The sequence below is a fragment of the Pezoporus wallicus genome, unplaced genomic scaffold (assembly GCF_028554395.1).
Source record: "Pezoporus wallicus isolate ANWC-B61680 ecotype Strahan unplaced genomic scaffold, APGP_CSIRO_Pwel_v1 contig_7923, whole genome shotgun sequence".
Lineage (NCBI taxonomy): Eukaryota > Metazoa > Chordata > Aves > Psittaciformes > Psittacidae > Pezoporus > Pezoporus wallicus.
In genome coordinates this window covers 60,301-86,018 of record NW_026642186.1, presented here as the reverse complement: position 1 = coordinate 86,018, position 25,718 = coordinate 60,301, and the positions used below count along the sequence as shown (strand labels likewise).

The following is a 25,718-nucleotide window of genomic DNA, read 5'->3' as shown; positions in this document are numbered from 1 at the left end:
TAACAGCCACCTGTTTAGGTTTTTGCACTGCGATTATTAATTCCAAAATCTCTTTCTGATATTTTATATTAGTTCCCTGTGAAGACAACAGTCCCCGTTCCTTCCATAATGCTCCATGTATATGTATCACACCAAATGCATATTTTGAATCAGTCCATACATTTACCCTTTTGTCATCACTCAGTTCTAATGCTCTTGTGAGAGCTATCAGCTTCGCCCGTTGAGCTGATGTTCCAGGAGGCAATGCTTTTGCTTCAATTACCTCCTGTTGCGTTGTTACGGCGTATCCTGCATACCGTGTCCTGTTCTCCACAAAACTGCTTCCATCTGTGAAAAGTTCCCAGTCTGGTTGCTCAAGAGGTACATCTTTCAAGTCTGTCCTGATTGCATATGTATGTTCGATAACCTCTATACAGTTATGTTCAAGGGTTCCTTCTTCTAGATCAGTTCCTAGAAAAGCTGCTGGATTCAACAAGTTAGTGGTTTTCAAACTCACATCATCTTGTTCTGTTAATATTGCTTGATATTTCATCATTCTGCTAGGCGATAACCAATACCCCCCTTTTTGTTCTAAGATGGTTGTTACCATGTGTGGCACAAACACTTCAATGTGTTTTCCCAAAGTCAGTTTTCTGGCCTCCTGTATTAGAACGACAGTTGCTGCTACTGCTCTTAAACATGAGGGCCATCCCGCACTTACCGGGTCTAGTTGTTTTGAAAAGTATCCCACTGGTCTCTTCCAGCTTCCCAGTTTCTGGGTTAATGCTCCCAGTGCTAATCTCTGTCTCTCATGGACAAATAACTGAAAGTCCCTTCTCAAGTCCGGGAGTCCCAATGCCAGAGATTTCATTAATGCCTCCTTCAATTTCTTAAAGGCCTCTTTCTGTGGTTTATTCCAAACAAAAGCAGGTGCTTTCTGGGCTTCATACAGGGGTTTAGCAATGAGTCCATAGTCCATTATCCACAGTCTGCACCACCCTGCCATGCCCAAAAATGTTCTCAACTCGTGTAGATTCCATGGTTCTAGAATGGCACAGATTGCCTCTATGCGGTTTATTCCCAGTTTTCGCTGTCCTTGCGAAATTTCACATCCCAAGTACAACACAGTTGTGCATGCAATTTGGGCCTTCTCTTTTGAGACCTTATAACCGTTCAGGCCTAGCTGGTTCAGGATTTCAATAGTCACTGTTATACATAATGATTCTTGTTCTGTTGCGATAAAAATGTCATCTACATATTGCAATAAGAGATATTGTGACCTTGGTACCTGTATTTTTCCTTGAGTGGTCCATATCTCCAGTTCTTTGGCCAACTGATTCCCAAAAAGAGTCGGACTATTTTTAAATCCTTGTGGAAGTCTGGTCCATGTCAGTTGTGTCTTTTGTCCATTCCGTGGGTTTTCCCATTCAAACGCAAACAGTTTCCTACTACTTTTGTCAAGGGGAATGAAGAAGAAGGCATCTTTTAGATCAATTACCGTAAACCACTTATATTTTTCCTTCACAGATGTTAACAATGTATAAGGATTTTCTACCACCAGATGGATATTTTTTGTTATTTCATTTATAGCCCTCAGATCTTGTACTAGTCTATACTCACCATTTGGTTTCTTTACTGGAGATATCGATGTATTGTATTATGATTCCATACCTCGCTTCTAGTTTCAATGGGTATTATTTAATTCTTACTGGTCTAGCTCCATCTTTAAGTTCCACCATCACCGATTGAGCCGTTTTTGATTTCCCTGGAATCTCTGTTTCCCAAGCTATTGGTATTACAGCCTGTTCCACCTCTTCTGGGATTCGAGCAATAGGTTTGTCTTTAAGAACCAAAATTTGTCCTGCTTTTGATTCGGGAATTTGAATTATTAATTCACCATTTTCAAAAATGATTGTTGCATCTAATTTAGCTAATAAGTCCCATCCCAAAAGGGAAATAGGGCATTCAGGCACATATAAAAATTCATGTGTTAATTCCTTTCCTCTGAATCGCAAGTCTAGGGGCTGCAAGAATGGCCGTACTTCTTCCTTCCCCGTGGCTCCTACAACTGTCGTTGTCTTCTTTCCTAATCTTCCATGTAAGTCATTTAAAACTGAATAGGTGGCCCCTGTATCTATTAGAAACTTTACTTCTTTATTTCCCAATTGAATTTTTACAAGGGGCTCCTCATTTCCCACCCCACCTAGTCAGCTTTGATTATCATACTCTCCCGATACCATCACCTTAGCTACCTCCGATCCTGCAAAAGGATTCATGGGGGACATAAATTGTCCTCCCCTTAATGGACATTCATTTTTCCAATGTCCCTCTTGTTTGCAATTTGCACATTGATTATATCCTAACCTTTCTGCATTCATTCTGGTCCTAGGATTATAAAATCCTCTTCCCCTGCCCCTTCCTCTAGGATTAGAGAGACTTTGTTCTCTTCCCTGTATCACTGCCAGTAAATTTTGTTGCTGTCTCCGAGAGCTCTCTTTTTCCTGATTATTATACACTTTCCAAGCCACCTCTAACAATCTTTCCAAATTTTGCAGGTCTGCTCCCTCCAGCTTCTGCAGCTTTTTCCTAATATCATCTTGGGACTGTCCTAAGAAAATTAAAGCCAATTGAGCTCTAGCCTGTTCAGTTTCTACATCCAAATCCGTATACTTCTTTGCAGTCTCTTTAAGCCTTTCTAAAAAGGTAGATGGTGATTCCGTCTTTTCCTGCCTAACGTTATATAATTTTGACCAATTTATTGTTTTGGGCATAGCATTCCGTACCCCAACGATTACCCAGTCTTGGTACCTTCGTAAATTCCTCATTCCCCCTGGTGAGTTATAATCCCACATTGGATCTTCCATCGGAAGGTTCTGATCCACATTTCCCATGACCAGCCCCTTTCTGATATCCTTCCGAAACTTTTCCCTAGCAGTTCGCAATACCATTTCCTTCTCTGTTGAATCCATAAGAGTATCTAAAAGTACTTGGATATCATCCCAGTCTGGATTCTGGGTTTTCATAATCATTTTCATTACTCAAGCTACTTTATCAGGGTTTTCTCTATATGTCCCTGACGACTGCTTCCAGATAACCAAATCCCCCGGGGAAAAGGGTACTTTAACGTATATCGGTCCTTCCGTTCCTACTCCCTATCTTAAAGATGCAAGCATTGTGTTGGGTGCCTGAACCTGTATCTTTCCTTCCCGTCCTCCCCTCCGGCGAGTTCGGTGCGAGACTGGGGTAACAGGGAGATCTGCCTTCTGGCCCTCCTTACATTCATAATCACTCTCACTTTCACTATCACTATCATCCTCCCCCCTTTCTCCACTTGTTACCGGCGGGGCTGATAGAGCCGTTGCTAAATCAAGATTTTCATCATCCCTTTTGATGCTGCAAACTATTTTCTAAGGCGAGACATCCAATACACCTTTTCCCAGCAACACACCCCTTACATTGTTCATTTGCACTTGTTTTAACAACCATAAGTCCACAAGATATCTGCCACTCTTCATTATTTCTTAAAGTAAAGAAGAGGTCCACATATGGTACTTCATCCCATTTTCCTTCCCTTTTGCAAAACAACATTAATTACAATATAGTGTTGTATTGTAAAGTTCCATTCTCAGGCCATTTTTCTTGATCTTCCAATTCATATTGTGTCCACCAAACATTACAATAATCAACCAGCTTATTTTTCCGCATGCTTTGCCCAAATCCCCCCTCTTTCCAATGGCTTAAAAGGCAGCCTAAAGGGAATGATTTCGGAATAGACAGCATTTTGTAAATACAAAAATTCCTAAAGGACAATCTCCTTTACACTGCTTATATTACAGCACTTTTACCTACGCTGTTCCTGCAGCGTAAAACCAATACCAAACCAAATTTTTGCCAAACCTGCAGGACTTTTTTCACTGTCTAACGGAAGGCACCTAGGCTTACTCCGGGAGCTCATTGCCCAACCAAGCGCAGCTTTTGCCGCGTCTAACAGGCAGGCTTTACCAGACCAAACTTCGCCAAAGCGAATGCAGCTTTCGCCATGTCTAACAGGCAGGCTTTATCAGAAGTCGGTACACCATACGTTATCAAGGATCAGTACTGTAACCAAATTAGAAAAGCACCTTCTTACCGTGTCAGAAGTCCGTCATGAGCAGCGGAGGTCAGTCGTGGTTGATGGCTCCCCAAGAAGCTCTCGGTGCCGGCTGGAGCAGGATCAAGACACGATCCGCCTCAGCAGTGCCCGCAAGGTCCCACCTGGGTCGCCAAAATGTTAGCATGGAGATATACACATAACCACCGGGATGGTTATATGAGGTGCTTTATTAAGGCGTCGGGAATCAGGGGTATACACCCAAATCTGATTCCAACCTCGTCACATCACGTTCCAAATTTACACACTAAGAATTTCGCAACTAATACATATTCAATATAGATTACATCATTAACTAATACATATGCATTAAGTATGCGAGTAGTCGCGTTTAAGTGCTAAGTCATGCTCATACTAAAAAGTAAAGTTATTGCTCACATTTAGGATCCAGTCCTGCGTTCCTTAAAGTCAATGGGAGTCTGAGCGTGAAAGGAATGCAGGATTGGATCCAGAAACAGGAGAAAAATTGTGTGCCAGATTGCTTTGAAAAGAATCCCCAGTAGCCATTTTCAGTGTTTCAGATTTTAAATGGCTCGAGTTTATGAAAAGTGGCTTCTGCCACTTCCTTGGGCAACCTGTACCAGTGCCTCCCCACCCTTACAGTTAAAATACCGACACCTGTAGAATATTAAACATTTCTAACAGTTTCAGGAAGAAGAATGACAGAATCATAGAATGGTTAAGGTTGGAAAGGACCTTAGTTCCAACCTCTCTGCCATGGGCAGGGGCACTACACACTGAACCATGTCACCCATGACTCCATCCAACCTGGCCTTGAACACTGCCAGGGATGGAGCATTCACAACTTCCTTGGGCAGCCTATTCCAGTGCCTCACCACCCTCACAGCAAAGAGCTTCTTCCTTATATCTAACCTAAACTTCCCCTATTTAAGTTTGGACCTGTTACCCCTTGTCCTATCACTACAGTCCCTAATGAAGAGTCCTTCTCCACCATGCTGTGACAGTGAGGCATTGCTATCTCATCTTACAAAGGCAAGGAAGGTGTTAGCCCCAGACACGGGGTTGCATCATCCCATGTGAGAATGGAGATCTACCACTGAAGTCTGTGACTTGATAAAATTACCTCCCTATAAGGAAATGTCCTGCTGCCAGCAGCTGCAGGGAAGGCTTTGGAGATGCTTTTTGGGGAGAGGGCAGGACATTTCAGTGCTGTTTCGGACACCTCAAGGCTGTAAAACCGAGTTTGATTCACATTTTGTTCCATGAGGGCCTGGAGCAGCTTTTGAAACAGCATTGGAAAGTTTTACCCCATCTTGGCTGCTTGGCTGGTGTGTTTTCACCACCCAGCAAAGCACAGCAAAGTGCTGTAGAGACTGGAGAGAATAGTTAGGCGTTAGGAAAAGTTGCTTGTGGCAAGCATTTGTTGTCACAAAGCTAAAGAGCACTTGGGGGGGAAAAGGGGCTTCCCTATCAAAGCTGATGTTACATGCCTGCAGGCTGGACAGTTGTGCCCCTGTCCGTGGTCCCATGTGCATTCCCAGTCGACCTTCTGCTCCCTGGTCGGTGTGAAATGGAGCCTCTTGCTGCTGTTGGAAACTGGTCTGACAGGGTGGACATGCCAAGGCCAGTATCCAGCGGGAGAAGTACAGTGTGTGTGTGTGAAACCTCATACTTGTTGGGACTCTGTGCTAGACTATTCGTTGTAACTGCTCATTATTATTATAATGAGCTATCGGTGAGTTGCATCAAGTTTTGTCAGAAATTATTGACTTTTTTGTTTCAGTATTACAAAAGCAAATAGTAACCCAGGCTTGGCTAACACTCAACCGTTCAAAGGAAGGCCAGGCAGCAGGTTCTGTGGACCAGTGGGCAGAATGGTATTACTTGTCTAGCTGGCCAGGTGCTTGACTCAGCTGGCTAAAGCAGCATTAGGGGTTTTTATTTTGTAATCTGCCCGATTGAGAATAATATGGTATGGCTACAGGGAAGAGGCTGGTGTTGTGCAGGCCCCTGAGTTGCTCCAGGTGGGCCATGAAGATGCTCCAAGGGCTGGAGCGCCTCTGCTATGAAAACAGTCTGAGAGAGCTGGGCTTGTTCAGCCTGGAGAAGAGAAGGCTCCAGGGAGACCTTATAACAGTCATCCAATACTAAAGGGGCCAACAAGAAATCTGCAGAGGTACTTTTTACAAGGGCATGTACAGGACAAGGGGGGAATAGTTTTAAACTGACAGAGGGAAGATTTAGATTAGATATTAAACAGAAGTTCTTCCCTGTGAGAGTGGTGAGGCACTGGCACAGGTTGCCCAGAGAAGCTGTGGCTGCCCCATCCCTGGCAGTGTTCAAGGCCAGGTTGGATGGAGTTTGGAGCCACCTGGTCTAGTGGAAGGGAGGGAATGAGGGAGTGGCTGTGTGGTTCTGAGTTATCGCCTTGTTTAAGCCACAACAGAGCAAGGCTCACAAATTATGCACTGGTTGAGGAGGAGGTTTGCAGTGAGGTGAGCTTGCTTTGTGTCACAGGGCCCTTAGCTGCCAAATGCATCTGATAACATAAGTGCCTTTGAGAGCCAGTCCAAAATATCTCTTTTGCCTTGTTTGCTTTGGGTTGGAGGCTTCCCACTCCTTCCCAGTCCAAGAAAGCTCTGACCCCATGGGTTTCTGCCAGTGATGCTGTGCTATGGAAACAACAAGAGCAGAATTTGGGTCATTTCTATCAACCTTTCACTGCCAGGTTCTGCACATACAAAGTGGGATGTATAGGTCTTCATGAACCTTCTGCAGTGCCTTGAGAGATGCTGACACCTCCCCGAATTAGGGTGTTCCTTTCCTGCAGAGATCCCTCCAGCAACGGAGTTCAGGATTTGTCCCTAATTATCTCTACTGCTTCCAACCATAATGCTGTGTGGTGAGGGTGATGGCCAGCGCTTCTCCACCTGAAGCAAAAGCCCTGGCTCTGCACTAGTGGTGTGTGTGAGCAAGGGGTAAGTGCTGCATCAGTCCAAGGCAAGTCCCTGTTCTGGGTGCAGCCACTTGACTTCCATCATTTAAAGACAAGCTGTGTAAATTCTGGGTCAGAGCCAACTTTAAAAAGCCATTCTGGCCTCTTTCGTTTTCTTCATTCCCTTCCGTTTACCTTTCCTTTACCTTTTACTGGAGAGGTTTATAACAGCTTGGATAAGCAGGGAGGAAGATCCAGAGGTGATTGCTCCTGCATCAGTTGAGAGAGGCCCTGTGACCAACTAATTCCTGTCCCAGCCCCATGCCTTGTTTGTGTGTCATGTAGGATGGACCAGTTTGACCTAAGAGAGATAGGACAGTCTCAGTGTATTGCCCATCCCACCAGGCTCCTGATCCCCACCAGGTCTACCATGCAGCTAGAAAGAATCTGACTCCACCTACCAGAAGCATGGAGACAGCAGCCTGTGCGATCAACACCCCAAGAATATGCACACAAAAGAAGCATTTATCTTGGCCATGACAGGAAACCTGCCAGACAATCACATGCAGCATGTGTTTTACCAAAAGCATTTATGCGTGGATTGACTCCACAACTCATTAAAGTTGTAAAGTAGGTATGCTTTTCATTCAGCGCTGAGACGCATGGGGATAATTCCTCAAAGTCATGCATGCCTCAGTGTTGTTTCCCTCTACATTTATTCTCTAAAGTTATATATATTCATAAGGTTGCACAACACGCCTATACATATTCATGTCCTATCCTTGCTTCGTATTATAATGAGCCAGAAGGTCCTCTGCACCTGCTCAGTGCCCCCTCTGGTCATGGGCAAGGGTCTACAAGATGAAGTAAATGACTCTTCCTCCTGTGGGTAGGGGTCTTCAAGATGAAGTAAATGAGTCTTCCTCTTCTTGCACTTTTCACCTTTTAGTCTTCACATATGGCCTTAGGGTTTGGTCGGTATCCCAGCCATAAACCATCTGCTTTTCCCCCTTATCAGTAGATTCAGGCCTCTGCTTTTCCTTATCAATAGCTGCTTATCAATAGGACCAAGTGTCTGCTTTTCCTTATCAATAGGACCAGGTGCCTTTGTTCTGCTTATTAGGCATTTACAACAGACAATACTTTTGTTTAAGCAAGCAAATTCCTCTAACCCCCTTGTACAACCCCCCTGTACAACACCCTTGTACAACACCCCTGTACATTGGTCAACTCTGCATCAGCATCAACCCAGATCCCAACTTTTTTGTGCCACACAGTGTTTCCCAGGATCAGATCACAGTGTCAACATGTAAAAGGCACTTTCAAGCACTGAAAATTAATCTTATTTTCCTCAACATTGCTTATGGAAACCCTGGAGAGCACTCCTGTCCTTTGCTCGGCCAGCTGGCTCAGCTCGATGGCCCTTGGAGTCAAACCCTCTGCAAAGACCAGCAGGGTTTATGGTGGATCTACTCACTCTGCCTCAGTAGGAGACATCCAGGCTTACTCTGTGGAGTAAAAGCTTCAGCAGTGACTAGGGGGCTCATTTGTTGACCTGTAAATAAAAAACCTCTTGCCCTCTTCCTTGCTCTGTGTCACCGCTAACAGCAGCAGGTACACAGCCCATGGTAGGCACTGTGCCCTGTTTGCCAAGGCTGCAAACAAATGGCTTGTGAGAGCACCCAAACGTTTGGGAGCTTTGGCCAGTGGGACTCTGTCACAGAGTGGAAATAAGGTGAGTCAGGATGAGTGTGGTTTTCCTTCTCCCTCACTGGTTTTCACTGACAAAATGGTGATGCTTTCAGTGGAGCAGCTCTGGTGTAAGACAGATCTGATATATTCTGTCGGAGAACTGTTTAGGCTCAGTGGTTTTTGAATTCCTGGTTTTAATCGTTTTTGTTGTGACTCTCCGGAGTCTGTTGTGCATTCTTAGCTGTAAAGAGAGCCATCAGTTAATGATGATCACAGGCTTTGTCAATAGAGTTCCAAAAGTGCTAATGAAATGGCAAATGTTTAAGCTTGAAAATGAAATCTCTTGTTTTCAGTGTGATTTTCCTGCCCTTCCCTCCATGTGTGCCTTGTACTGCTTTAGTAATATAGGCAGCTGTGGGTATAGCTGCTGTGGCATTGCTGAATGTATTGATATTTGTAAAGGGGACAGGAAGATCTGTTTGCAGTGTCCCTTGCTGATGCTGATTGCAGTGGATGTATGCCTGTTGTGATTTCACCTGCTAAGGAAATGGTCTCAATTTACAAATTAGCTTCCTCTTTCCTCTTACCCCCAACCCCCCCCCCCCCCCCCCAGTAGTCATTTTGGGGTTTAGATTTCAATTTTTCCACGAACTGCTATCAGCTGGGTTTTGTGACCTCCACTTAGAAGCAACATTTAGTTGATAAGGAATTTGTTAAGGCAGGATGGAACTAAGAGTCAAATGATCACCCATGTCTCTGGATGGACCCTGTGGGAGGAGAGGGGTCAGGCTAGGCAGACAGGCACAGCAGGGCATGCTTTCTACTTTGCATTCTGAGTAATGACTGGGTTTGGGCATGGAGCACAAAGTCCTGACAATACTGTATTTTAACAGGGAGAAGACTACGAGGAAAAGCATTCTACAGTGTCAATGGTAAGGTGTACTGTGAAGAAGACTTCCTAGTAAGTAAGATTCAGGCGCTTTTTTTTTCTCTCTTTTGTTTTTAAACCAAATTCTTCTTTTATATCAATTTGTTTGCTTTGAAACACAGTTTACTCATTTGAGGCCTCCTTCCAGTGCTAGAATTGGGAAGCATTTACCACTGGCAGGATCAGGCCCTTGGTTTAAAGTGGTGGCTATGAAACCAAGTACATAACTGTCCATAAGCCATCACAAAGTGTAAATTATGAAAATAAACACTGGAGCTGCTCAAGCCTGGGACTTGAATTGCAGCCATGAAAGCTTGTCTGCCAAGCTAGAGCTCAAAGTCAAACACCTGGGCAATACCAGTCATAACAAGAGGGGAGACATTTTTGACTGGAGCACATCTTCACCATGTACAGTGTTGCTTTGTTGCAGGGACAGTTTTAATCGCTGCCCTGCTTTGCACTGGATCAGAAGGCCAAGCTGGTATCTGAGCATGCTGCAAGAGCAAAGCAAAGGCTTCTATTTCCCAAACCTATTGCATAGTTTGTTATCATATATATATAGCAGAGGCTGGAAAATAGCACAGCATTCACTTAAAAGGAGTGGTTACTAATAATCCTCTCTTTTTCTGTCATTTTAATAGTATTCAGGTTTTCAGCAAACAGCAGACAAGTGCTTTGTTTGTGGACACCTCATAATGGAAATGGTAAGAGACCTAAATCCCTAACTGTGGGCAGCTTGCTGTTCATGTACTTTGGGCACAGCACTGTGAGACATTGTGCTTTTCCCTAGTCAGACTATCATTGTGTCCTCACCGCTTTCAATCTAACGTTTGAAACTGAGGCAGTAAATAAAAACACCTTCATGCTCTATTACTTTTAAAGTACAGTAAGTTGGGCTTCTTTTCTACCTGAGATCATGGGAGGCTGTTTGTTCTGCCACATGCCAATTTAAAAACAGAAAGATGAAAAGAATTTTAATACTAAGGGGGAAAAATACAGCATAGCTTTGTATGAGAACATAGTAAAGGAAAATAGGGTGTGCTCTGTGAGATGGTAGAATAGCAAGAGCTCTGTCAAATGAATGGAATCTGGGCTAGAGAGGAGAGGGACAGTAGCAATAGTCCTGAGGTTTGTTGCCTGCTATGTGACTTACATTACCTTCTGCCACTTGCTCCATGTCAGTTAAAATGCATTTTGGCACTGGGATTTGTAGGGAGATAGCAGTGAGAATCAAAGACCTGTGGGTTGGGCCAAATACTGCTGGCATCATTTATTTTGGTGGGTAAAAGTATGAAGAATTTAGTCTGTTCATCTTAATCAGAAATTCCCAAACAAAATGAAGTGGCTTGCACACTGAAGTAGTGCAGATCATGTAGTATATCTATTTTCCTCTTTCTTTAAAAGGTATGTGAACCTCAGTATGCTTAATGGAAGTAGCTATTGTGATGCAAACACAGAGGTTCGGTACGAGCTGGAACAGAGACTTCGCTATCAAGGATTCTGGCTCATATCCTGGCACCAGTGGTTGGACAAGGATATTGTTTGTTTTAGCCCAAGAGCAAATTTCTAGATTTCTGTCATTCTAGGAGGGGTATCCTGACTTGCATGCTTTGCACTGGCCCTTAATGGCAGAATCCCAGACTAGAGTCCATAATATCTCATTGGTGGAGCTCTGTAGCTGGAAGCTTGGCAGGTGCTTGTCTGCCCTTCTGCCATCAGGAAGTGTGCTCTCAGAAAAGGAAACAGCTCTGGGAGCTCCAGGAATTAAGCAGTCTTGGTTGGTTAATTCCTTCATGTTCCTCCCTGGGAGCACACATACAATAAACATGCCTGCACAGCAGTGGTGCCCATGTGCATTTAAGGAGCAGGGAGCTGCAGCCCCACAGCCCTGAGCACCCCAGAAGCTGTTCAAGGCTGAAAGTACAGTCGAATTAGGAGCTGTTCTGTGCAAAGGGGTAGCTGCACAACCATGCCAGGTTAACAGTGTGTGTCGCATAGCTGCAAGTTGTTGTGTCACAGGCAAGTTGTTTCTGGCTAGGCTTCCAAACCAAAACTAAACTATAGGGCTTCAATAGAGGGAGGAAAAAGGTTAAATTCAATTAACTTTGTGCATTTTTCTGAGTGGCACTTCTTATTTCCTGTTGATTTGATCTTTATTTATAGAATCATCTACAGGGCCATGGAGATTGGCCTGTGGAGATTTTTCATCTCCAGCTTATTAGCAGCTCCAAGCTGAGCGCTGCTGCTAGCAGATACTTTTTTTAAATTACCTTTCAAAGGTATTTCTTATACCTAAAATGTATGCAGTTGGTGCTGCCTGAAGATGATACCATGTCTCACTCTTCCCAGAGGCTTGTTCATGGGCTTGGTGCATCCTCCTTGATGTCCCAGTGCCACAGTGAGGGTTATAGACAAGGATGCCAGGAGGGTGGGGATTTGTTCTGTAGTGGTATAGCTGAGACTGACTGCATCAGGCCCTTCCTTGAAACCTTTAAAATGCAATAGAGAAGGTCAGCATGGGAAAAGCCTGGGCAGATGGATGGCTCTGTATCCAAACACATGGATACATATGGAATTTTAACAGAAACTGATGGGCCCCTATGACTGAGTGATAACCAGTCAGTAACTGTGGTGGATTAGGATCCATAAATAATGAAGGGACACCTATTTATTTAGATGACTGGTATTTACTTTTCAAGTTTGCGTAATGACTGGTTTGGATTCTGTCTGTCACAACCTGTTAAGTTTTGTGAATTAACTCTGTATCCCAGTAGCTTGTGTTTGTCTGCAACATATTTTCCAATAAATGGTTGCTGAAGCTGTTTTTAATTTCTGTTGGCAGTACTGGCCCTGCAGAGCTACAACTGATGGGTGTTGGACTGATTTTCAGTTTGCTTTCTATATTGGGAGCCAACTGAAACCCAGTGAAATAAGCAAGTTGATTGTTTTAAAAGGCCTCTTGCTGACAGATCTGCAGAGTAGTAATTTCATCTTGAAGAGCTTTTCTCACCATCATTATTAGGAATCAGACACGGCAGTGTATGGGGGTTGGATCTCATGTAACCATGCATCTGCTTGTTTTGCTGTTTGCCTCCTCTTAAGATCTTGCAGGCCCTTGGAAAATCATACCATCCTGGCTGCTTCCGCTGTGTGGTGTGTAACGAGTGTTTGGATGGAGTCCCTTTCACTGTAGATGCGGAGAACAATATTTACTGTGTCAAAGACTACCATACGTAAGTATGCAAATCCATCGATGCTTAGAAAAATTATAGTAGTTAAATTATTGGTGTATTTATAAGCCTTATAATTATAATCCTATGCAAGTTGTACATAAAAAGGGTCATTCCTGTTTGCTCAGACATCCCTCAAGTGCTGCTCTCACATTTTGGCATTTGTAAAGTATTTTAAAGTTATATTAAACGTCACTTCATGGGCCCAGTGCAGCATACAGTGACCAAGTGAGGTTGAAAATAAAGTTATGTCAGAGGATGTACTTTTCTGGTGGCTGTTTCTCTACTTCTTTCAGGACTTTTAATACTAATTAGATCAGGCTAATTCTGCAAGTGATGGTAGGTTTCTGCTGGCTGTTTCTAAGAATTGACATTCTGGTAGTGCATGACACTGGTGAGTGTAAATTAGGTTAACCTAGACTAGACAGTAGACATGTAATTCACAGCTAGTGTTAGAATGATTATAGCCTCACCTGACAAAAAAGTTTTATGGTTTAAGTAATTGCATTTGGACTCCTTTCTGTTTTCACTCAAAGGCAATATGCTCTTAGCTCCATTCAACCAGTAACTCGGCTTATGCTGCAAGAGTACTCATCCCTATTGGTATCAAGGTGGCTGTGTTACAAGGACAGAGTGTTGGCCCAGTGACTATCATAAAATGCAGCTGTAGATAATAAGACCGGTTGATGTATTTGGTTTATGTAGATCCTAGCCGTGATCAGCCCCTCTCCTATTTAGCATAGTTATGTCTTCCTGATGTCAGTGACAGTCCCCAAATCAGGAGCTGCTTTGCAGTCAAAGCAGTGAACCTCTGGAAGAATTTTAATGGCTTTATGAGTAAAGGAAGGTAAGAGAAATGGCATATGTGGGAAGAGGGATGGGTTCACTATGCCTAGTTGTCAGGAAGAGCTAAGCAATAAAGCTGGATTAGATCGGTCTCCTCCAAATCTCCTTTTTCCCTGAATATCATCAAACATTTAGAGGAGTTTCAAATCCTGTGCATCTACATTTTGCTAAAAACAAGGCATGATTAGAATAGGTCTTTTGGTTGTACTTTCTTCAGAAGCTTTAAATGTGATTTGAACATTTCTTCTTGCACCCTAGGGTTTTTGCACCAAAATGCGCTTCCTGTAACCAGCCGATCCTACCAGCACAGGTACATGTTAACATGCATTGACTCTTTAGAGAAATCAGCTGTTGGCATATGAACACTTTCTAAAACCACATTTGATGCTTTTCCTCCCTCTTCCAGAATCTATACTATGTCAGACACTAAATTAAATACAGTTCAGAGTAATGTCACTCCCAAACATTTCCAGTGGTTGTAATAGTCATACTACTTATGCAGCTTAGTACTTTGTATCTTTAGGGTGCTTTTCAGCTCTTAATTATGCTGTTATAAATGTCATTTAATTGAAAGCTCTGACTGGGGCTCCAAGAGCAACCTAAGAAGCCCTGTTTATTTTAAAAATCTCCTATTAGCTCAAGTAGAAATTTTCCTTGTCTGCTACATCTGCATTTCTGATGTGTATCTGTCAAGATGCTCAAATTTGAAAAGACAGCTGAGGTTTACTCTGATCCTGTGAGAAGGCCACATAGTCTCTTGTCCTGGGGTGGCAATGTAATAAAAGTGCTTACAAGGGTGGAGAAGGCAGCAGAAAAGTTGGCTAAGAGGGAAGCCAGGTGAAGATATACTTGCAACCTCAGCTTATCCTGACAGTACAGTTAGCACGATAAGACTTCTGCATTAAGACATCCTTTTTCTGCCTGCCCGCAGTGGTGCTCCCTCAGACACTCAGGGTGAAGGACTCTCTGAATTCCCATTGCTGAGCTCACTGACTAGATCATTTGTAAGCAGAGGCCTCAGCACCTCCCTCCTTTTCCTCTTGTCAAGTTTATAGAGCTTACATCCTATAAGCTGCTGTGCCTGGGGCTAGAGCTTCTCAGCATGCCTACCTCCATCACTCTGCATGTTACTCTCTCATTTGTCATTATTATTTCTGTTACATGGCCAGGTCTCACATAATTCAAAACCTCATAAAAGTTGAGCCAGAACTTTTTTCTGGTGATGGGATATGAGGAGAAAACCCCTATGTAAATTTCACTGGATTTGTGTCTTACAAACTTACTTACAAAGAAAAACAACAGGTGGGAAAGAAAAAGCAGTCTTACTGCTGACTCATCTGATGTCTAGCAGGATAGACTCCATGTTCCCATGGAGGTTTCTTAGGTTAGTTCAGGTCTAGCAGTGCAGGTACTAACTTGCCCATAGCTTCTCTCAGACATAGTTTACATTATATCTGATGCTCTAAATGACACCTGGAACTGGAAAAAGTGCAAGACAAGAGATCAAGAGATTTAATGAGCTCTGACTTCAGAGGCTTCAGAGTGGATCAGGGAGTCTGTGAGGTTACAAGAAGGATATAGGCTGCTCTGCAGGGCCTGGGGCTCAGCCAGTAATTATACAACTTCACTGCACCCACCCTCATGCTGAGGTTTTGGCCTGTGCACATAATTACCTGATGGACTGGTATGTAACTCCCTATGGAGCACATACATGTGCATTAGCAAAATAGCTGTGCAGCAGATGGTTTGAGGGGAATACAAGTCCTGGAAAACTCAGGCCAGGATGTCTATAAGGAAAAATTATCCAATCAGCAGATCATAGTTTTTGGCTGGTAATTCATTCAGAACCTGGGTGCCCTTGGAAAATTATTTGATCTCAAGACAAGTTTCTCCCTTGAGGATAAAGTATTGGCTACACTTCCCAGATTACCTCTACAGCTTAGATATATCAGACACCCATGCTGCTCCTAAACAGCAAAACCAGTGGTGCAGGGCTGTGCACCAGGGACAAGACCCCCGCAGTGGTCACAGAGCCCTTCTCTGTGGAGGAGGGAGGGGATCCCTCGGGGAAACAGCTCTGCAAAGCAATAGGCTGGGCACTGAAAGAAGATTGAGAAAACACCACTTAAAAGCCCACTCTTACCTTCTCTCTGCTTCCCCAACAGGGCTCCGAGGAGACCATTCGCGTGGTGTCAATGGACAAGGACTACCATGTGGAGTGTTATCACTGCGAGGTAAGCTCCAGCCTGCCTCATGGCAAGGCTTTGCTAATACCTAGCAGCCTCTTGGTAGGTGCCTGACTCGCACCTCAAGGTGCACTTGCTGGGTGTTGCACACCTGGGCAGGTAGGGCTCTGCCCCACAGCTCCTGGAGGGAGGCAGAGGGAGTGATGAGTGCTAGCTGGTCTGCAAGTGGTGCTGCCATCCCCAGTACCAAATCAGTTTGGGTTTTGGTTTAGTAGAAAAGAGATAGGGATACCACTATATTACTTTTTGGGGAGTAGTTCCTTTTTGTGCAGAAAAATTAAACTTTTATTGGAGCAGATCAAGTTGTGGGATTAATGCTCTTGCTTTGGAGAGGAGAGCTGAGTTCAGTTCTAGCTCTGCATCCAGAGGCATGAGGAGGGGAACAAACTTTAATTTGGGATCAACCCAAAACTCCCCTTTTGCAGTAGGCTTGGCACTCTGATATAACAAGCAAATATCCACACTGATACTAACTGTGCTACCTGTCTTAGCAGCAGAGGCAGAAATGCAGCAATGCTATCTTCCATGCACATTTGCAAAAAAGGTTTTACAAAGAGACTTCCAATTGAGGGAGAAAATAACAAAATTCAGAGCATCTTGAAATGTATATGAATCTAAATGTAAGGAAGACCCCATCCACTCAGCTGTCTCCTTCCAACAGAGATACCCGATACTCCATCCTTCTCTATTAAATTTTAACGAGAAATTGGCACAGGAAATCACACTATTTTGGAGAGCTGTACTTCCCTCCTCCTCCTTTCCCCATCTATTGCTTTGTGCAGGCTTCACCTAAGATGACAGCTCCCTCCTCTCTCAGGCTACTGACTTCATGTTAGAATGTCCTAATGGGGGGTTATTTTCAGTTCTGTTTCATTATTCATTTCCCCATTCTCCTTCCAGTTTGAGGCAAATCAAGCTGCTTCCACATCTGCCCAGAATGGCAGAGCGCATTTATGTACAGAAATCAGAGGTTAGCCATGTGTTAACAGGGGTCAATTACTGCCTAATGGTCTCAAATCAGGTTCTCAAGTTGTACATGCTGGGTCACTGCTGTCCCAGAATCATGCTAGAAAAGTCAGTGCCAGTATTTTGAGGTATTCACATGGAGACTTCTGAAAAGGCTCTGACAACTTGCCAGCCACTTCTGAAATGCTGTTAAAGTCATCATAACCTCGTGGCCATGCAAAGGTCAGTGGGCAGTGTTGAAACTTTGCTGCTTTTCTACATCATCTCTTTCTTGTACAACCACTTTTCTGCTGAGAACTTTAAGCAGGTTTATAGATCAATATGCCCCCATTCTAAAACTGAAATCCACTGAGAAGGCATGCTTTCTTACTGCAGAAAAGGAATCCAGTTCTGGAGAGGGGAAAAAAGGTATGAACACTTGGTGCATCTGTAGAGTATCTAAAATTGGTGAATTCTAATGAGGAATTGAATTTTAAATATCACATAAAGGATTACAAAACTACCTTGGCAGAAACTGTGATTAAAGCCTCCCTAAACTAACACTCCAGTTTTAAAGCTTACTTTAAAACCCATTTTTCATTCTTATTTCAGCATTGTTAACTTTAAGGATTTTAACTTGAGCTATGAAATCTAAAAAAAATCATACATTTTGTCCAATTAAAAACTTGGCATCAGTTTTCAATACTGAAGTGACCTATACACCCAAATTATAATGATGACAGCTGAAAACCAGGATTGTCTCTATTGCAGCATACATAATAGCAGGCAGGATCGTTGTTCTTTTTATCTCTGTTCCTCCACTACAGTTCATCCATTTTGTCCCTGTTCTGGTTCCAGGGGTAAAGATGGACCACTGGCCTTGAAGTTAAACTTTTTAAATTCCAAATTACAGAAAGTGTAGCCCTGCTTCAGATGTAAAACATGTCTCATCTCCCCCTCTTCCCCATTCACTCTCATTCTCTACTTATGCTACTCCATTTCTTGCCTGCTGCCTTGTTGCAAAATTAGCTCCTTCTCTGTCCTAATCTCTTCCTGGTTGTATGCGTCAGGGTCAGTCCTTGGCCTGTTTTGTTTTTTTTTTGTTTGATTTGCATCAACATTTATTAGAAAAATAAAAGACCAGAATGGAAAACAACAGGGAAAAAAAAAAAAAGCTGGGTCCTGTTTGATTTCAGCAATATCATTTTGCTTAATATGAGATAGTCATGGTCCACCTGCCAAAAACTCTTGAGGTTGTTGGCTTCAGAGGCATGGGAGGGAGCTCTCAGGCTTATGCTGGGTAGGTCAACATTGTGAGATGACCTACCTGGGATGTATATGTTTCTTCTAGGATTGTGGCTTGCAGCTCAATGATGAGGAAGGCCATCGTTGTTATCCATTAGAGGGCCACTTGCTCTGCCATGGCTGTCATATCGAGCGCCTTAATATTGAACTGCCATCACATCCACCTCCAAGCTATCCGATGCATATCACAGAACTCTGAAAGACATTTCCATTACCAGTAAGCCATTTGAAAGAGAAGACAAATCTAAAAATTACTTTCCTGTTCCTTTAAAGATGAGATTCCAGTAATAATCATCTAAACCAGCTATTTATTTTTAAAATCAGAGGTGAGGGTTCCTTTTCTGCATTACCACTAAACTGTAACTGTAAATGGCAGCATTTCTAAAGCAGTGGTATAAAGGGCTGTTCTGCAATCCCTACTCACATTCCTCCAGTGGAGATTTCACCCAAGTAAGCGTAGAATTACTTTCCAAAAGTTAGCACCTTATCATATTGCAGCAAGCACGATAAGATAAATGCTAACATTTTAGCTAGTTTTATTGAATTCTGGTCTTAGAGAATACAGGCTCACATTTTTTAAAACTTAGGAAGCAAACAAGTGGTTTTAGTAAGGACATTATCTGCATGGGTTAAATAATAGCATTCTCTGAAGAAGCATCAGTCCAGCTTTCCGTCCTACAATGTTCCACAGTCATCCAAAGACTACTTAACTTGTTGAAGAAATATGGCAAGCATCTCTTATAAAAACTATGTTACAGAGGATTATATCAGAAAAGTTGGCACATGCAGGGTCATAGCAGTTGAAGAAATTACAGACCTCTGTAATTGCTTGCAATGTACAACTGTAGCCATGGTTTCAAAATACATTCATATCAACTTGATGATTTGGCACTTACTAAAGAATTCATCTTTCGAAGCTGTTTTTTGTTTAACAGGGTTAGCTGCCCCTTTCTATGCAAAGGTACACTTGTCTTTATACTACTTGTTTTATACAAGACTTCATTTGTTACCAACTTTATGGCTGTATGCTGATATATTATTAAAAAAAGAGGGGACAGTGGGTTTTGTATTATCTTTTCAGCTTTGTGAAGCGAAAGCTTCTCTTAATGATTTTCTTAAGGAGTATTTTTTATGTTAAATCAGTTCAACACAGAGGTAAATTTTCTAGAGTTCATTTTATGATGCGATTGTTCTTTAGAGGCCTTTACTGTACTTTCACACTATTTCCATAAAGTTAAAACAATAACAACTTGTTCTCATTTGCATCAGGACTACACCTTTCCATTTTGGTAAGGAATGTTATAAAGTCCCTACAGCACAAAGCTGTTGTAGGCAATTCAGAGTCCCTCATACACTGGAGTACACATTACAAAGAAAGGACCAAAATAATAATGTAAAAAAATACCAAGAATGTACTCATATAATTGAGCTTTCAAAGAGGGTTTGTTTGGGTTTCTTTCCTTTTCCTTTCACTTGTGTGCATGTGTGTGTATATATTTAGTAAGGTGGAGCTTCAAAAGGAAAAAACATGTTAAGAGGAGCTCTTTAAGACCAGAAATTCCAGAGTAGCAAAGTAAACCAAAGTTCTAAAGGAGACAAAAGCTGCTTTCTGGTGCTTCAAGTAAAGTTTAAGTTTGTGATTCATCTTATAACTAATGCCGTAACTACAGTATATAATTTGACTTAAATTAAGTTTTCATTTGAGAAATATTTATGTTTTCTTCCAAGAACTCAGACCAGTGTTGATTTTTGTTTTGTAGGAAGTATATAAATTCCCAGTTTGTATATCATGTAAATAGATTACATACTGAAAATATACATTAGTTTAACTACTTTTGTGTATATATATGTATCTTCATAAAACCTTTCAATATGCTTCTGTCTTAGTCTTTAGAATTAATTGTGGTTTTCTGTTTCAGTGTTTAATTCCCTTGATTGTTGAAGAAAAAAATTGGGAAATGTAGATTTATTTATCTAAAGAAGCAGCTACTTGCTGTCATTTTAAGTTATTTAATATTAAAGTCAGAAGTTTCATTTAACCTTAGACGCTATAATCTGCTTTTTTTCAATAAAGACACTTTTTAATGATCTTTGATTTTTGTAGTTTGATGCATATAAATTGGTTTGGGTTTTTTTTTAAATGTAGATGGGCACTAAAACAAGTTTCAGGAGACCCCTGTATTGCCTACAGAAATGCCTAACTGATATTAATTGATCACAGCTGCATTCATGAAATATTCTGGTCCTCCAGTACAAGTGTTACTAATTAAGGTCTAAAATATGCCCACAGCTAAGGTTTTGCAGCTGCACTTAGAAAAGAATTTAGCCTCTCTGGCAATTTTTAATTAAGCTTTAACCAGTCTGGCTAGTTCACATGTAGGACAGTCAGTACTGAGGAACACTTCCTTCTCAAGGCTCACATCATTTTTTAGAATGTTCCAGAAGAGGAGTACTGCCTGGGCTATGAACTTGCAAAATGTTAAAGCACTCAGACATGGGGGGTGGGATGGGATTTTCTAGATATTCTTGCTAAGTCACAGTAATTCAGAAACCACAGTCAGAGCTCTCATAGGATCAGAGATGCTTTTTTATATATCTTACCTTTATGAAGCTCTTTGCCACTTTGTTGTCTTCAGCTTCATGGCACAGATGAGAGCTTGGTTACATTTGTATTCTGCACACAGGTGGTCCTGCAAGAGAAGTTCTTATCTATCAAGCAAAAGGTTCATTGGCACTGGTATCTTGTCTCCACAGCCATAAGCGAATGCCTGGGGAAAGAGTACAAAAACCAGTTTCTTCCTGGTTTCCTCACGTTCAGTGGGTTTCCTTTCCATCAAGCTGGTCAGTCTGCCACCTTTAGGGATGCTCATTCCCCCAGTGACTCAGAAAAATCACAATATTCACAAGCCTCTACTTTAGTGTCATGATATCCTCTTCAAAGAGGCCTGCTCTACAGCTCTGTCATCCTGGCTTTGCAAAATACAACTGACAACATTTGGAAATGAAATTTTCTGGTGTTTTTCACACAGTGGCTATTTTGACAATTTTTTCTTTTGCACAATCAGAATTTACAAGCACAATTGTTTTAGGGACTTAGTCTGCACTTCTGTGCTTTGAAACAGATGTACTACATTTCTGTAGGGCCTTCACATACATGCTATTTTCTCACTCTCCTAATTTTTTAAAAATTCATTCAAAATGAGCAATTCATGCCCTTGAATTTAAAAAAAAAACAAAAAGGCACTAAGGCTGGCCAGATGTTAAGGATAACAGGAAGGGATCCTATAGGTACATAGCGAATAAAAAACAGACTAGGGACAACGTAGGCCACCTCTGAAAGCTATCGGGAGAACTGGCTACCCTGGGTTTGGAGAAGGCTGAGGTTCTTGATGACTTCTTCGCCTTGGTCTTCATTGGCAAAGGCTCTGACCACACCACACCAGGGACTGTGAGAATGAAGATCCTAGGCCCACTGTAGGAGAGGATCTGGTTTGAGACCATCTTAAAAACCTGAATGTACAGAAGTCCATGGGACCTGATGAAATCCATCTGAGGGTCCTGAAGGAGCTGGCAAATGAAGATACTAAGCCACTGGCCATTATATTAAAAAAATCATGGCAGTCAGGTGAAGTTCCCGATGACTGGAAAAAGGGAAATATAACCCCCATTTTCAAGAAGAGGAAAATGGATGACCCGGGGAATTACAGACCAGTCAGTCTCACCTCTGTGCCTGGCAAAATCCTGGAGCAGATTCTCCTGGAAGGCATGCTAAGGCACATGAAAAACTACAAGGTGCTTGGTGACAGCCAGCATGGCTTCACTAAGGGGAAATCCTGCCTAACCAATTTGGTGGCCTTCTATGATGGGGCTACAGAACTGATGGACAGGGGTAGAGCAGTTGATGTCATCTACCTGGACTTGTGCAAAGCATTCGACACTGTCCCACATGACATCCTTGTCTCTAAACTGGAGAGACATCAATTTCTTAGGTGGACCACTCGGTGGATAAAGAGCTGGCTGGATGGCCGCACACAAAGAGTTGGGGTCAATGGCTCAATGTCCAGCTGGAGACCAGTAACGAGTGGTGTCCCTCAGAGATCGGTGTTGGGACTGGTCTTGTTCAACATCTTTGTCGGTGACATGGACAGTGGGATTGAGTGTGCCCTCAGCAAGTTTGCCAATGACACCAAGCTGAGTGGCTCAGTTGATATGCTGGAGGGAAGGCATGCCATCCAGAGGGACCTTGACACACTTGTGAGGTAGGTTGACGCCAACCTTATGAAGTTTAACCATGCAAAGTGCAAGGTTCTACACCTGGGTTGGAGCAATCCCAGGCACAGCTACAAGTTGTGCAAAGAAGAGATTCAGAGCAGCCCTGCGGAGTAGGACTTGGGGGTGTTAGCTGATGAGAAAATGAACGTGAGCTGGCAGTGTGCACTCACAGCCCAGAAAGCCAACCATATCCTGGGCTGCATCAAAGGGAGCGTGACCAGCAGGTCAAAGGAGGTGATCCTGCCCCTCTACTCTGCTCTCGTGAGACCCCACTTGCAGTACTGCATGCAGTTCTGGTGTCCTCAACATAAGAAAGACATGGAACTGTTGGAGTAAGTCTGGAGGAGGGCCAGAAGGAAGATAAAGGGTCTGCAGCACCTCCTGTATGAGGACAGGCTGAGAAAGTTGGGGCTGTTCAGCCTGGAGAAGAGAAGGCTGTGTGGAGACCTCATAGCAGCCTTCCAATATCTGAAAGGGGCCTATAGGGATGCTGGGGAGGGACTCTTCATTAGGGACTGTAGCGACAGGACAAGGGGTAATGGGTTAAAACTTAAACAGGGGAAGTTTAGATTGGATACAAGGAAGAAATCATTTACTGTTAGGGTGGTGAGGCACTGGAATGGGTTGCCCAGGGAGGTTGTGAATGTTCCATCCCTGGCAGTGTTCAAGGCCAGGTTGGACGAAGCCTTGGGTGGTATGGTTTAATGTGAGGTGTCCCTGCCCATAGCAGGGGGGTTGGAACTAGATGATCTTAAGGTCCTTTCCAACCCTAACTATTGTCTGATTCTGTGAAAGCATTTTCACAGTGCCTCATCACATGGGTGACACAAATGTAGTCAATAGAATGTTGCAGTACTCCCTGCCATGATATCTGAGCCACAGGGAAGTGTGTAACTGGAAGCTGTTGCATGATGAATGCTAAATCTGGCATGCAGATTATTCAGGAGTGCTTTTTGCTAGCCCTGCACTTCACCTTACCAGATGTCTGCACAACTTGGATGTTGAGTAGGACACAGTCTTCTCTGGATGCCTAAGCTGGACATGAAAGTGACACACATTAAGCAGAGGGCATTTGTTTCTGAAATAAATTGCAGGTCATTCCTCAGTCAGCACTACTGGGCTTATCATCAGATGAATTATGTATTTTTAAAAGCTATGGAGATAACTACAATTTTTGGTAAAACTCCAGAAGACCCAAAATATTTTCTTACTCTTCAAAACTCGAGAACTGCTTTGAGCGCTAGGATAGTATCTTGACATCTATTCACTTAACACTAGGACAACAAAAATAAGTTGCCATATTGTTTAAGAGCACATAATAACTAACACGTGCCTGCATTTTCCCTGTGCTGCCAGTCTGTGTCTCATTGGAAGAAAATACACTGCATTAGATAACATAAATCACTGTGCTCACATAACCAGCAAAGGAGAAGTATGAACTGAAAACTGTACAAAAAGAAAGAAACCACATGGAGAGCTGCTTTTCAAGAAACAATAAGTATCTATCCAAAAAGATTTTTAACAACAAATTCATAAAGGTTTGTCTCGTGGCTGAAAAAAATCCAAAAAAGCCCATGTTGTGGTTTAAGTCCAGCCAGTAACTCGGAACCATGCAGCCACTCGCTCACTCCCCCACTTCTATGCACGCCCCCACCCTCCTGCTCCCAAAGGGATGGGGAGGAGAATCGAAACAATGAAAATCCCATGGGCTGAGATAAGAACAGACCAGTAAATAAGGTATAATACAAAACCAGTATTATGACCACCACCAATAACAATAATGATAAGTGGAATAACAAGGGGAGAGAATATGAATATAAGAATATGAGAGAAGTGGTGCACATTACAATTGCTCACCACAAGCTGACCAATACCCAGCCTGACCTGAGCAGCAATCGGGCCTTCTGGTTATCGCCCCCCCAGTTTATATACTGGGCATGACAAGCTACTGTTTGCCTTAGGGGAATTGATCTAAAAAAATGAATACTCAAGTGAAGCCAAACCAGAGATCATAAATACTTTTTTACTTTTTCAGACAGCATTATTAGAATGTTTTTTTTATAAATTAACGAACAGGAGTATTAGAAAGGCTTACGTATTTCCTATGTTAAAGCTAATGGACTTCGGGAACTTCTCTCACTTTTGAATGAATGAAGGCTAAGCCAGGTTACATATTTGTGTGCATAAGGTGTGTTTAGGTAGCATAGAGAGAAGAAGGACCAACCACGCTTATCTGAAAGAATAGAAAATCAAATTAATTGCCAGTTCTACAGGATTTCTTTCTCTAAAACCCCCTGCCAAAAAACAAACAAAAAAAAAAAGAACCCCCCCAACACCACCAAAAAACTACCCAACCCCCCCCCAAAATCCCAAAACAAAAATAAAATAAAAAACACAAACCCACCCAACAGAAAACAACAACCAAACCAGTCAATTGCTTAACTGCTTACTTTCTAAAATGTCTGTATTGCCTGAAGAAACTTCAGTCTAAAAAAGTTAATTTTGCTTATATCTGTTTTAGTTTATCTTTAAGCACTCAGCACCAGGCTGCACCACTCCAGAGTAAAAAGTTGAAAATGGAAATCGGGTATTTCTTTGGTGCAGCTCTCCTTATTTAAAGAGAGCATACCCAGACCCTGCTCCTCTGATATAAATACCTGGTACTAATAACAACAAACAGACACCTTACAAATTCCAAGCACACCTTTTTATTCAGGTCTAGGTCCCAGGAAATCCTGTCTCTCTGCCCAGAACCTCTTCCCTTACCTCCTGACTCCTCTTCCCCTGCTGTGCACACCCCCACAAGCTGCAGCTCAGCACTCCCTGATCACAATACACTTTCTACCACTCCCAAAGAAATTCTCCAGACCCCCCCCCAGCTTGTCTTCAGCTCATCCCATTGCCTCCAGCTCCCTATTGCTTTCTGCCACAACTCCAGAAAAGGATTTTCATTTGTTTTTCTACTTGCTACGAAAGAATTTACCTTACTTTACTTACAGCATTTACAAGGCCTATGATTGCTCACATATCAAAAAGCTATGACTGCTATAGTCCTAAGGATACAAGGACAGAATTAAGCTAAATAGAAAAAAATGGAATTCATGATATATCTGTAGGCTGACTGCCCTATCACCATTCCTTACATGCCCTCTGCAAGCACTCAAAATTAGACTCTGGAAGTAGACATGCATGTTTTTATTTGCTGCTGTACTGTACTAGGGAAGGAAAA

General features: G+C 42.6%; 1 protein-coding gene across 1 annotated transcript; it reads left to right on the top strand.

The window, feature by feature from the left end:
• Nucleotides 1-9,563: 9,563 nt before the first annotated feature.
• On the top strand, nucleotides 9,564-18,559 carry LOC130609317 (Wilms tumor protein 1-interacting protein homolog). The gene is made up of 6 exons (XM_057428194.1): nucleotides 9,564-9,678; nucleotides 10,287-10,349; nucleotides 12,748-12,878; nucleotides 13,980-14,031; nucleotides 15,887-15,955; nucleotides 18,264-18,559. The coding sequence occupies exons 2-6, from the start codon at nucleotides 10,341-10,343 to the stop codon at nucleotides 18,414-18,416; spliced, it is 414 nt and encodes a 137-aa protein (XP_057284177.1). The 5' UTR covers nucleotides 9,564-9,678; nucleotides 10,287-10,340; the 3' UTR covers nucleotides 18,417-18,559.
• Nucleotides 18,560-25,718: the final 7,159 nt, after the last annotated feature.

Bases quoted from the DNA above. Each gene is read 5' to 3' on its own strand.
- LOC130609317 (XM_057428194.1), top strand. The intron at 12,879-13,979 runs GTAAGTATGCAA...CTTGCACCCTAG, and splicing joins TGTGTCAAAGACTACCATAC to GGTTTTTGCACCAAAATGCG. The intron at 14,032-15,886 runs GTACATGTTAAC...CTTCCCCAACAG, and splicing joins AGCCGATCCTACCAGCACAG to GGCTCCGAGGAGACCATTCG.